Consider the following 12,798-nt stretch of genomic DNA (forward strand, 5'->3'; position numbering starts at 1 on the left):
GGAGATTTCTTCCACAACCTTCCAGCACCAGACCCCAAAGCTTCCTCCCAACTCTCTTCTAATTGAGATGCAAATTAATCTCTCTGGCTGATTACACTTCCCTTAAGGCTACCAACACGCGCAGCTGTAACCAGAGTTTGTGAACTCCCCAACAAGTGACTTCAGCTGACAGCCTTGCCCGTGCAGACTGGCCGGTGGCAGGAGCTGGGCAGCCATGACTTCCCTATGGCGAGTTACTGGCGGTATGAAATTTACATACAGTTATGAATGAAAATGACAACCCTGCACGACCGTGTCCCTAGGATTCAGAAACAGACACTGAGGCCAGTGTCACTTGAGGTCTCAGACTGAAGGACCACACCACTCCGGTGGATCCTGGCTTTCACTGCTTCCCCCCACCACCTCCTTCCTGACTGCTCTTCTGCAACCTGAACGCTGTTCGAATCCATCTAACTAATAACAGCTCTAAGAATACGGATGACTAAACAGCCATCGCTTACTTTTCATGGCTCTAAGAATACGGGATGACTGAATAGCCATCACTTACTTTTCATGGCTCTCAATACACTTCTATTAATTAAAAACCAGTGGATAAGAATCCGTCTGCCAGTGCAGGGGACATGGGTTCAACGATGCCTGATCGGGAAAGATCCCACAAGTCTCGGAGCAACTAAACCCGTTGGACATACTACTAAGCCCAGGTTCTAGAGCCCTTGAGCTGCAGCTACCGAAGCCTGTAGGCCCTAGAGCCTGTGCTCCGCAATAAGAGAAGCCACCGCCACAAGAAGCCCAGGTGATGCGAGGAAGAATAAATAGCCCTTACTTGCAGCAAATAGTGAAAGCCCATGTGCAGTGACAGAGACCCAGCGAAGCCAAAAATAAATAAATACATAAAAACATAAATAAAAAATTTTAAAAAATCAGATACAAAGTCATTATTCTAATTGTTGAGATTTCCACCTAAATGTCCTTCAATAACTTTGCGGTGGTGATGCAAGTGTTATTATTTACAAAGAGACAGAAAAGCAATATACACAAAACACTACGTTGGGGGATTCAGCTGCAAGGTAAACACTCAAAAATGGGGAAAGGACTTAAAGTATGTCTTTCTGTACAGAGATATATACTGTATTTGTAGAGCTCTATTTCTTGGAAAATGATTTTCAATTTTGAAAAAGAAATGCTGTTTTATAAAATGAGTCATTTTTGTTTTGTTTTCCAAAATGTTTTCTTAAAAAAACTGAATGAATCTCTTCTCTCTGGCTCTCCATTCACACATATGCATGTTTATAAAGCCCTAGGAGGAATGGACAGCTTCTAGTCAAAGAGGACAGCTTCTAGTCACAGAGGACAGCTTCTAGACAGAAGAGGCTGGAGATGGCTGGTCTGGCAGGTAGCATGGACAGCTGTGGACTGGGAGGCCCCTGGGTCACAGCAGTCAGCAACCATTGGTGGGGGGGAATGGGCGTGACCCGGGGAGAATCGTTGGGGGGGGGTCCCCACATCCCCAGTGAGGAGGAACACCCCCTATGAAGGTTGGGATGAGCTAGGGTGGCCCAGCCATGGATCCGAGTGGGAAGTGAGGAGAAGGGGCGCGGCTGGTGCTATTTCACGAAGCAAGGCGTCAGCCTGGCTTCTGTGCACATTGTTAGAGTCACACTAGCTTTCTGGGGAGGGATGTGCTTCTGTCTAACTGTGATGAGTCATGAATCTGCAGCAAAAACAGCAAAGTGGTGTCTTCTTCTCCCTCCTTGAAGGTTCCCCTTGGCACCACCATGTGCCTCCCACAGGCTTGGTTCCTGGTTGGTATGCAGGGATGGAGGTAGTGCCTGCCCCCTTCTTGGGTACCAAGCTTTCACAGGGGGTGAGGGGAGGTGGACCTTCTACACAGAAGGGAGGAGTGGTCTCCAGCCTTCATCTGAGTACCTCTGATGGTGAAAAGTACTTCTGAGATCTGATTCCATGGATGGGCGTGTCCACATGTCACAACAGAGATCTGAAACACTGGTATCTATGGGGCCAGGCTCACACTGCAGATGGTGACTGCAGTCATGAAATTCAAAGACACTTGCTCCCTGGTAGAAAAGCTATGTCAAACCTAGACTGTGTATTAAAACGCAGAGATATCACTTTGTCAACACAGGTCTGGCTAGTCAAAGCTAGTTTTCCCAGTAGTCACGTATGGATGTGAGAATTGGACCATAAAGAAGGCTGAGTTCCCAAGAATTGATGCTTTTGAACTGTGGTGCTGGAGAAGACTCTCAAGTCCCTTGGACTGCCAGGAGATTAACCCAGTCAATCCTAAAGGAAATCAACCCTGAATATTCACGGAAGGACTGATGCTGAAGCTAAAGCTCCAATACTTTGGCCACTTGATGTGAAGAGTTGACTCATTAGAAAAGACGCTGATGCTGGGAAAGATTGAAGGCGGAAGAAGAAGGGGACAACAGAGGGTGAGGTGGTTGGATGGCATCATCAACTCAATGGACATGAGTTTGAGCAAACTCCAGGAGATGGGGAAGGACAAGGAGGCCTGGTGTGCTGCGGTCCACAGCACTGCAAAGAGTCGGACATGACTGAGCGATTGAACACCAGCTAGGCTCGCAGTGTGATGACACTTACTGGGATCTCACTCAGGACCAGGCTCTGTTTCCCCTGCGGGGCCTTCTGACCCTCTCATCTCCCCCAGGAGGGGAACAAATGGGGCTCTGGGTCTCAGTGTCAGGGAGACGTGGTCCAGGGGTCTGTGATGAACAGGGGAACAGGCAGCCAGCTGGTTAGGAGGCTGATTGCTGCCAACAGCAGAGGAGGCCCTGTGGGGTCGGAGGTTTTGATTCTTCAAGAAAAATCAGAAATCTAGACTTTGAAAATGCACCATCTCCCAACTTCTCAACCTGGCTGACAAACTCAGTTTTTACGAGTGACGCTGGAGGCCACTGCAGTTCAAACGAAGTCCATCCGAGGGGCTGGATTCGGCTGCAGGTGGCTGGTTTTTGGGCTCTTGGGTTTTGCATGTTTGCTCCAACATTGAGCTAAAACCCTGCTTCCTGGATGCCTCTGTTCACTGCTCCCTGTTCTGCAGCCCTTGCTCCTCTTTGACTCCCCAGGCTCCTGAGACCATTCCTCCTTGGTTTTGCTCCCTGAGCTGTATGGACCAGCTTCTCTGGACCTGCTCTGGGTTGGTTGGGCTCTTATGATGTGATCCCAGAGTGGCACCCCTATTTGCCATGTGAGCCAAGAGTGTGAGGGTGCAGGGACCATGCCTGTTCCTCCTGATGTGGTCTCACCCTCATGTCCTGGATCTCAAATCTGTGCTCAATCATGATACTCGGGTTGCAGACAACACCTGTGGCCATGCAGTCACCCTTGGCCTCTAGGAACCCAGCTAAGCCCAAGGGTGTGGTTTTTTGGGCTCCCCTCTTGGTCTCATCTGGATGGTTTGAGTCTGGTAGACTCATCTGTTGAGATGATCCTCATTTCTGATATTGCCTTGGATCAAGTTAGTTCGCCCTCTCAGTTTCCCTTAAAAATGTTATTTACTTTGATAAACAGGTGTTCTAGACCTTTGTGAAAATTGCTGGATGGAAGCGGACTTGAGCAAAGCCTCGGCCCACATGGGACCAACATTCAGGCCCCGGTTGGTTGGTGGCCACAAATGACTGCATTTATATTTAGCCACAGTAAAGTTGCCCAGCTTCTGTAGGCCTGAACCCTCCCATTAGCTAGACGGTTATGACACTTTATCTTGTGTTTAACCAAAATTAAGATGTATATTTACAAGCTTTCTCTAACTTCTGAAAAGAGTAATCTTATCAAATATCATGCATGTGTTTGGGATACTTTATTCTATGTGGACGACTCCTTTTCTGGAGGCTTACATGCACAAGGAACTATGCAATATGCCCCAATTCATCCTCTAATCCTATCTGAAAATGAGGAAAACAAGGAACTATGCAATATGCCCCAATTCATCCTCTAATCCTATCTGAAAATGAGGAAAACAGTTTCCTGTTTTCAGTTCTGGGTGCATCCTTAATTTACATGACTTCTGAAGAAACAATCCTCCTGGTTCTGACATCACGGTTGTAAATTTGTTCCACAACCCGATGTATGTGGCCTTAGAAGATGGATCTTACTGGCAGGGGCCAATTCTTTTTTTTTTCTTATTGTATTCTCAGTGCTTTGAGTCTTCATTGATACACTAAGACACTTCTGCAGTTCCCAGATGAAAAAACTGGTGGACAGGTGGGATGGGGCTCATGGTGAAGACCTCCCATGAACACCATGGAGAGCGACCCTCACAACAGAGGCTCCGCAGACCCCACGACATGTGGCTATATTGGCTGCTCCCTCTACCCCACCTCCCCTTTTTCTTTCTCAGAGAGTTTTCATTTTCTAATAAAATATCAAATCTCATTTCTTTCCACCGCGCCCCCCCCCCCCCCCCCCCACCAAAGCCTCAAGCCATCCCTGGAAACATGCCATTTCCTTACCTGATCTCTACCTTTTGAAATGTGCTTCCAAGGTGTCAGAGCACAAGTCCGCTTGTGGTTTATTCTATTATTCTTATACAAACTCTGGGACAAACCGTTCCTTTCTGCAACATCCAAGGCAGCCTTTCGCTGATGCTGAGCAATGAATGGATCTAAGATACTAGCTCCCAGTGTCTACTTCCTCTGTCTTCTGAAAGAGAGTTTGCTGGCCAGCAGTTTATCAAATGCGGACTTCCCTGGTGGTCCAGTGGTTAGGAGTCCACCTGCCGGTGCAGGGAACTCGGGTTTGATCCCTGGTCTGGGAAGATTCCAATTGCCATCGAGCAGCTAAGCCCACATGCCCCAACTGTTTTTAAGTCCACACATCCTAGAGCTCACGCTCTGCAATGGAAGCCACTGCCATGAGAAGCTAGCGCACCACAACTACACAAAGCATGTGTAGCAGTGAAGACCCAGTGCAGCCAAACATAAATAAATTTATCAAATGCTTGCTGCCCTTAGTAGAATGTACTTTGGAGTGGATGCCAAGCAGCCAAAGTCCCTATTGCAACTCTACTTTGCCTTTAGGCAGCTCAGCAGGTGGACTAGAAAAACACTATGCATGCCTCACCCCCTCGCCCCCACCCCCCACCAATGGACTGTGACCCCTCACCCCAAGCATGCTCCCTCCTGGGCACTCTGACCCCAGCAAGGAGCGTCTCCTCTCCTAGCGGTGCTGCTATTTTTTAGCATGTGTTTCTCTCCCCTGAAGCGATTCAGCTCTAGATTCCTGTTTCTCCCAATTCTCCAGGTGAAGGATGGGGCCTTGGTGCTGAGGCTGAACACCTTAGGGATATGGATTCTGCTTGCCGGCCTGTCAAGGTGACCCTTCACTCCCCTCCTCCTTGCTCTCCTGGGAAACCGTTCTCTCCATTTCCTCTACCCATCTCTCTCAGTCCCCCACTCCTCCCAAATCTACTCTTCAAAGGGGATGCTCCGGGTGGTCTGGCCTTGATTCTGTCCCCATCACCCTCTGCACCCTCACATCTAGCAGGCCACCTGCCTGAGGGAGGTGCCCCGTCCTCCCCTGCCGCAGACCAGACCCTCAGGTCTTTTCAGAGCCTCTCCTGTTACCCCTGCAATGCCTCTATCACCTCTGTCCTTCCAGATGTGTGTGTGCATGCCTGTACGTGCAAGTGAATGTGTGTGTCTGTGTGTCCATCTGTCCTGCACTCTGCTGGACGGAAGCATTTGTGGGCCTCAAACGTTATGCATTCTCTCGGAGCTCGGTCCTGAGCAGATGCTGTGCCCTCACTTGGAATATTTATTCGTATTCCTGTTCCCAGTGGCTAGGGCAGTGCCTGGCGCATGGCAGAACCCAGACCATGTTGACAAATGTGTCACTGACCCCTGCACCACCTGGCACCGTCTGCCTCCTCTTCCTACACATCTCTCACATGTGTGAAGACAAATGGAGGGACGTAAAGGTCTTCTGAGGACAGAGAACAGAGGTCCCAGGGGCGAGGGAAGGAAACAGGATGGTTACAGCTTTAGGAAGAAGGGCCATTTCTGAAAACGTGTCAATTGAAAACACAACTGAGCAATGATAGGAAGAAGTTAGCAGTCTAAAAGGAGATGCTCTGAAATCATCAAGTCTACCTGCTGATGGAAACTGATGCTAAACTTCACTGGTGCAGGAGTGGGGGCCAACACGACAGGCCCCCCCAACAAAACCGACAGAGCCATGGGGGGAGGGCGGGGGATGCCATTGAGACCACTGTGCTCCCAGAGGGGGACGTGCACTTTAAGAGGCCACCGTCTGCGTGGTTCAGGGAGACCCCCTCTTAGCAGGCCCACTGCCTGCTGTGTGCAGCCTCTCTTAACACAAGTTCTCTGAGCAGGCACAGGGAAGCCCTGGCCTGATGGTTCCAGAAACCTGAGTCAACCACAGTCTGATCTGGGAATCTCGAGCTGGCCCAGAACCTGTAAATAAGACACGAGACAGGTCCCTGTCCACAGCCCTCCAGGCACAGGTCTGGGCCCCCTGATGGCCCATGGTGGACGGGAAAGGCAGGAGACTGGTGAGCTGGCCCACATCTCTCAGCAGGACAGTGGCTGCAGGACAAAGGCCCACGGAGGAAGTGACCAGAAACCCGGGAGGCAGCGGGGCCAGGATGAGACGTCACCGAAGGTGCTTCGCCAAACACATCCCTGCCGAGTTCACATTCTTTGGGGGAATCCTGTAAGACAGTGCTATTTTTCAGTCTCCTACGAGCCTTCAACACACTTGCAACTGTTTGATCGCTTAGCTGAGGGTACCCCAGACAGGAACTCCTCTAATGGTGAGTCTAAGCTGGGTTTATTGCTCAGAAAAGATCTCCAAAAGGCAACTTCATTCCAACAATGCCCCCCGTCCTCAGTTTAGTAACGACTGCTATGTGTTTTTGAATGCTGTGCTGTGCTTAGTCACGCAGACTCTTTACAACCCCATGGACGGCAGCCCTCCAGGCTCCCCTTTCTTTCCAGGCAAGGATATTGGAGTGGGTGGCCATGCCCTCCTCCAGGGAATCTTCCCCACCCAGGGATCAAACCCAGGTCTTCTGCATTGCAGGTGGGTTCTTTACGGTTTGAGCTATCAGGGAAGCCCAAGAATACTGGAGTGGGTAGCCTATCCCTTCTCCAGGGGATCTTCCTCACCCTAGAATCAAATCGGGGTTTCCTGCATTGCAGGTGGATTCTTTACTAGCTCAGCTACCAGGGAAGCCCTTCTTCTTGGACATTACTGAACAAAATTGATATAGAACTGCCCATATTTCTACTTTTGGTTAAATATCACCCAAAACTGAATCCCAGTGGACATATCTGAGTTGAGTACTGGTCACTAGCTGGGGTGGGGGTTGACTCCCTGGGGAAGACAGGCTCCCCATCTGAACCAGAACTCACTCTGAGAGAAACAAGCCTATGGGGTCCTAAAAAACACAGACCACCAAGGAACCCTTGGTCCAGAGTTGTGTTACTTCCTTGTGTTACGCAACAATTTCCTCTAAAAATGACACAGGGGAAAGGGGAAAATGGTGTCCATGGTTCCTTTTCTTGTCAGTCCTGACTCATCTGTAAACTGAAGGTAAGTTTAGCACATTTGTGAATGGAGAACATAGGGAGAGTGAAATAAAACCAGGTGAGTTTCTTTTGTGCAGTGTTTCCAGTCCTGGCATCTATGTACAAGTTATGAAATATGAACTGGGTAATTCCAGTGGTTCCATACCTGAGTTAGATGCTTTTATGTTTTGCATACGAAACTGACATTGCACAATATAAAGAATGAAAAAGTAATGCTAATCACCTAAATTTTTTATATTCCTTTATCTAAAATAATGTTTAATAGCAAATTAAAAAACACCATGACAAGTTAGAGAAAAGTTGCCAGAGAATGGAAAATGCTTTATATTTTAGCCTCTTTGAAGGCATGTTCTCTGCTTTTTAAGTAAGGGGCCCACATTTTCATTCTGCACTGGGACCTGGGTTATATAGCGATCCCGGGTTTCAGGGATATCTAAGGCATTAATGACCTTCCCAGCCCTTGGGAGGGTTTGAGGGGCTGGGGGTGGTGGACCCTCCCCCCTCCCCAATACCTCTTGCCCTGGCATCAGGCGACCCTGATGCTGTACTAGGATCTGAACCTCCAAGGTGGCCGGGAAGTGAGAGAGTTAGGATACCCTCAGCTCCTTGGTCCTACTCAGAAGACCATCCCTGATGGAAGCTCACTCCTGTGTCTGTCACCAGGACCCCGCTGGACTTGACCACGTATACAATCCTAAAGAGCCCAGATGACCACTCGAGAACACTGTGAATGCCTCTCTTTGCTCTGGTGTCCTCTGCCTAGGACCTGGTCCTGCCACCTGGGGACACAGCGCCCCTCACAATCCTCCAGCTCAGCCTACGGCTCTCTCCCTGGCATCTCAGCCCCACTCCCTGGCTGCCTTCGAACTTGCTTAGTTTGCCTGTCTCCTCCAGGCAGCACGGGGCAAGGACTATACCTGCCTGCTGCCCCCTGGACCCCAAACCCCAGCTCTGGGCTGGGCAGATTCCGAGCCCACAGGGACTGACTGGTAAACAAACAGATGCAAGGAGACACCCACGATTAAGATGTGTTTGGTTATTTGGTGTTTTTTAAACTTCAAACCTAAGGCTTATGTCAGTGAAGCAGTGGATTCCAGACACTAGCGGCGACAGCAACTAGGTTAGATTTTTGTTAAAGCACAAGAATGAGAGCGCCAAGATGCTTTAACATAGTGTTAAAGGAGCAGTTCATTATTAATAGCCTAGGCAGACATCTATAAATATTTTAAAAATTTAAAAATTAGTAATTTTTTAAAGAAAAAAAATATAAACACCCCATTTTTCTTTTCTCTTATTTTTTCCTACTTTTCTTCACTTTTCTTCTTCTTATACCTTTGGTTTTTGACCTGAATACTAGTTCATTTGCAGGCAGAAATTAGAGAATAGAGTAGTTAAGTGATTGCAAAGCTTTCCCCATTGATTATATCTCTATAAAGATTACTGATAATGTTTTAAATAATTTGTTTGAATAGCACTAATTAAGTCTTCTCAAGGTATAAGGCAAAAGAAAAATGTTTAACATTTTATGACGATCAACATAATAAGTTTATTACTTTCTCTTTGCTAACTTCCATACTAAGCCATCCTCTGAGATGTCCATCTAGCTATTTTATGAGCAATTTTGGGAAAGAGCACTTCCTCACTCATGTGAGCATCAGTGGCCCTAAGCCCACATCCACTTCAGTTCAGTGTGGCTGCTTGAAGAGTTTTTGAAATGATGCTGAATCCTATCCTTTGAACTTTTAAAAATAGTGTTTCCCCTTAAACCTGATTATTCTGAAGCCGTATTAATTCCAACTGGAGAAAGCAGAGTCCAACAACACAACAAAGCGTGGCTTTTGTAATGAGCAGCTCCATAAGTGGAGAAGGTGACGTGACAAAAATCACAATGGACCTCTAGCAAACGGAATTTTCCTGTTTGCAAATGACTTTTTCTTGCCTTGGCCCAGCATCCTTGACTGATGAGTGTCCAGCTCATCATGCAAACCCGACAAGCCAATTGCTAAAAAGATCTTTCTCATTTCTGCCAAGAACCTTTTTCTAACAGCCTGTGAAATAAAAACTCCACTGCAGAAGGCTGAATCCGCACCAGCCGGGAGATTAAGTCCAGGGTGCGGTGGAGGTCCCTGTTATAGGACGCCTGCTCCAAAACACCACCCCGGGCTGGACAAATCGGGAGGGGGTAGGCCAAGGGGGATAATGCCCCCCAGCCCCCCGGGGAGGGACCAGATGGGATCTAATAGCTCTTTTCTACTACTAATTTCTATGATAATTCCGAATTGCCACATGGCATATGTATTTTTTTCTTAATCTAAAGACAGAATATCAGTCAATGAAGTGACCAGGATTTTAATGAAAGGTATTTTTCATGAACTGTATCTATTCACACGTGGTATTTCTCACCCACCCCTGGCCCCCACCCACCCTCCAGCAGCGTGTCACTGATGGCAAGGTTGGGAGAAACAGAAAGACAGAGGTCAAACACAATATGCTTATAATCATTATCAATACTAATGAGAAACAGAGAGATCCAGAGTTGTGTTAGGTCAGATGTGTTTCAAAGCAATTTTATGAAGTCACCTTAATTTTCTTATCATCAGGGTAAAATGAAGCTTTAAATATGCTGTACCTCCAACGCCAACCTGGTCAAATGGCTACTTTTCATGGTTCTTGGCTCCAAAAGATTTAAGATTTAAATTTAAAGACTATAGCAGGCCAACAAATGTTGGAGAAAAAAAAAAGAATCACACTAGTGAAATTTCTTTTGTTTTTAGAAAGAAGATCAGAAATGAGAGAAGGAGGTATTCGGGATTTGGGAAAACGACAAAAGGATTTCTAGCCACTGTCACTGGTGAGTTCAAGCACTCTCGGTCGAGGGTGCCCTTCCTATCCTCCCAAGCAGACACAGCGTCCCCTTCCCCTGACCTCCTGGGGCACCATTTGTGCTTCTCCAGTGGCACCTGCCACGTTCTCTGATTTATCAGCATCATTTCCTTCGTGGCTGCTTCTGGCAGGTGCTTGGAGTGACCCCACTGCATCTTCTCAGCACCCCAACTTACATGCAACGGACTGTAGCAAACAGGGAAGGAGGAGGAGGGGGAAGAGAATGAACCTGGGGAGAAACATCCCAGGAGAATGAGCATCTCATCATGGGTGCTGTTCTCAGCACAAACGTATGGGGCTTGACTATGAAAATCAACTCTCCCTAAGTTAGATGTGGCACAAAATTATATAACGTAAAAGTATGGTATGATATGATATAAGAAATGGTATAATATCACACTCTGCTTTCTTCAACGCAGACTGAAAAACATCTTTTCTCCCCTCTTCTGCCCAGCTGTTAAGACTTACCTCTTTGCCTGAAGTTGGATGCTGGGGAGGTTAACACGTTACACACTTAACTTAAAAAAGATACAAACTCTGGTAGAGGGGGATGAGGCACTTGACGGCCCGGCTGGCGTTGATGCAGGTGGCACAGATAAGGCTTGGCAGTAGCTTCCCACTCACGATCGCTCCATCAAACAGAGGCCCAAAAAACGGAACCTGTCAATGCAAAACAGAACAAAACCAGAAGAACACTTAGTATGTTTAAAAAAAAAAAAAAACAGTAAAAGGTGAACCAAAGACATGAGAACAGCTGCTTGATATATATCGAATCTGTCAGGACCACACAGGCTTGCCACTCACAGGCTGGGCGCTGGGTGTAGGGGACCTAGGTCCAGGGCTTTCGAATCAAGCCAAGCAGGGTTGTGCCACGACGCTCCTCTCCTGCAAACTCATCAGCTAAACTTCTGACAGATTGTGACTATGTGCTTCTTTTCTTTCTTGAGCTGTCATTTGTGGAAACGATATTGCTCTTACTGAGCGTTTCCACCATGTGGATACACTCCACAGCCAGGCCTCATGGTACACCCCTAGGCTGGCAACTTTCTGAAACCAGTTTTAGAATTAGCAATATTTTCACATGGATCCCGATGTATGTTGACTCTTAAAGGAGATGACACTGTCTCGGCTAGCAACTGCAAGGTCCTCCTTCTTGAACCGTCTTCCCTCCATTTCAGAGACATCACATTATTCACATTTCCTTCTAATTCTTTAATAGAGACTTGGCTTTCCTTCACACCTGTGCCACCCAGGGTTTTGGTGCCTGTCTTTTTTTGGATTTCTTTTTCTCTCTTTCACTTTTTTTTTTCTCCTTTTTGATTTTCGTCAACTCCATTCACTACTATGGACACTGTCAGCTCCATAAAGTCAAGAATAGGGTCTTCCTCATAACTCCTGTATTTATTATTATCACTTACTTACTCATTTGTTCAAAAAATATTTATTATCTGACTGATACTGTCCTACTGACTTGGGACACAGCAGTGAATATAAAGAAAAAAACTCCTGATTTCATTGAGCTTAGAACTTATTGGAAGTTTTGGAGGAAAAAAAACAGTATAAAGACCTCAAATATGTAATATGTTAAGCATTAAAGTGGGCTTCCCAGGTGGCACTAGTGGAAAAGAACCCACCTGCCAATGCAGGAGATGTAAGTGACATGGGTTCCATCCCTGGATCAGGAAGATCCCCTGAAGGAGGGTATGGCAACCCACTCCAATATTCTTGCCTGGAGAATACCATGGACAGAGGAGCCTGGTGGGCTACTGTCCATGGGGTTGCAAAGAGTCAGACATGACTGAAGCAACTTAGCATGCACACACAGGTAGTAAAGTGCTAAAGTGAAGAAGAAAGCAGGGAAGAGCAATAGGACTCTTTAGGGGAGAATCCTACAGTCAGAGGTCACACAGCCAGGGGGCTGAAGCTGAGGATTGGACCAAGGGAGGGAGGGCTGACCTCCAGTGCATGAGGACTGCTGATAGGACAGCATCCCAGGCAGAGCAGCACATAGGATGCCCTGTGTGGGGGCGGAATCGGTGTGTTTCAGCAACAGTGAGGAAGCCTGAGTCTGGCCGCAGTTGGCCTAACTTAGAGATGATCTTTGCAAATGAAGTGATCAGGAACCTAAATGCCCAAGGTCAGACAGGGTAGGATGCATGTTTGTATACTCGGGGTGGCAACAGGGATAGAGCATTACAAAAAGATGGGGTAAACGGGAGGGGAAGCCTGTGAAGAGTAATGGCAACCATGATCACAGTCTCTGTGAAAGGAACTTTGTGAAGTTACAAAATAATGTTAGAGTAAGACATCAGGAAGGAAAGAC

General features: G+C 47.3%; 1 protein-coding gene across 4 annotated transcripts in view; it reads right to left on the reverse strand.

Annotated features, from left to right (window-relative positions):
• The window catches only part of RALGAPA2 (Ral GTPase activating protein catalytic subunit alpha 2), a 269,834-nt gene that overhangs the window by 64,832 nt on the left and 192,204 nt on the right, over positions 1-12,798 (reverse strand). For all 4 annotated transcript variants that reach the window (XM_070472230.1, XM_070472229.1, XM_020878409.2 and 1 more), the window contains one exon: positions 11,008-11,135. In XM_070472230.1, coding sequence (XP_070328331.1) covers positions 11,008-11,135 — 128 coding nt within the window. The remainder of the gene's footprint in view (positions 1-11,007; positions 11,136-12,798) is intronic.

The sequence above is a fragment of the Odocoileus virginianus genome, chromosome 9 (assembly GCF_023699985.2).
Source record: "Odocoileus virginianus isolate 20LAN1187 ecotype Illinois chromosome 9, Ovbor_1.2, whole genome shotgun sequence".
NCBI classification, from domain to species: domain Eukaryota; kingdom Metazoa; phylum Chordata; class Mammalia; order Artiodactyla; family Cervidae; genus Odocoileus; species Odocoileus virginianus.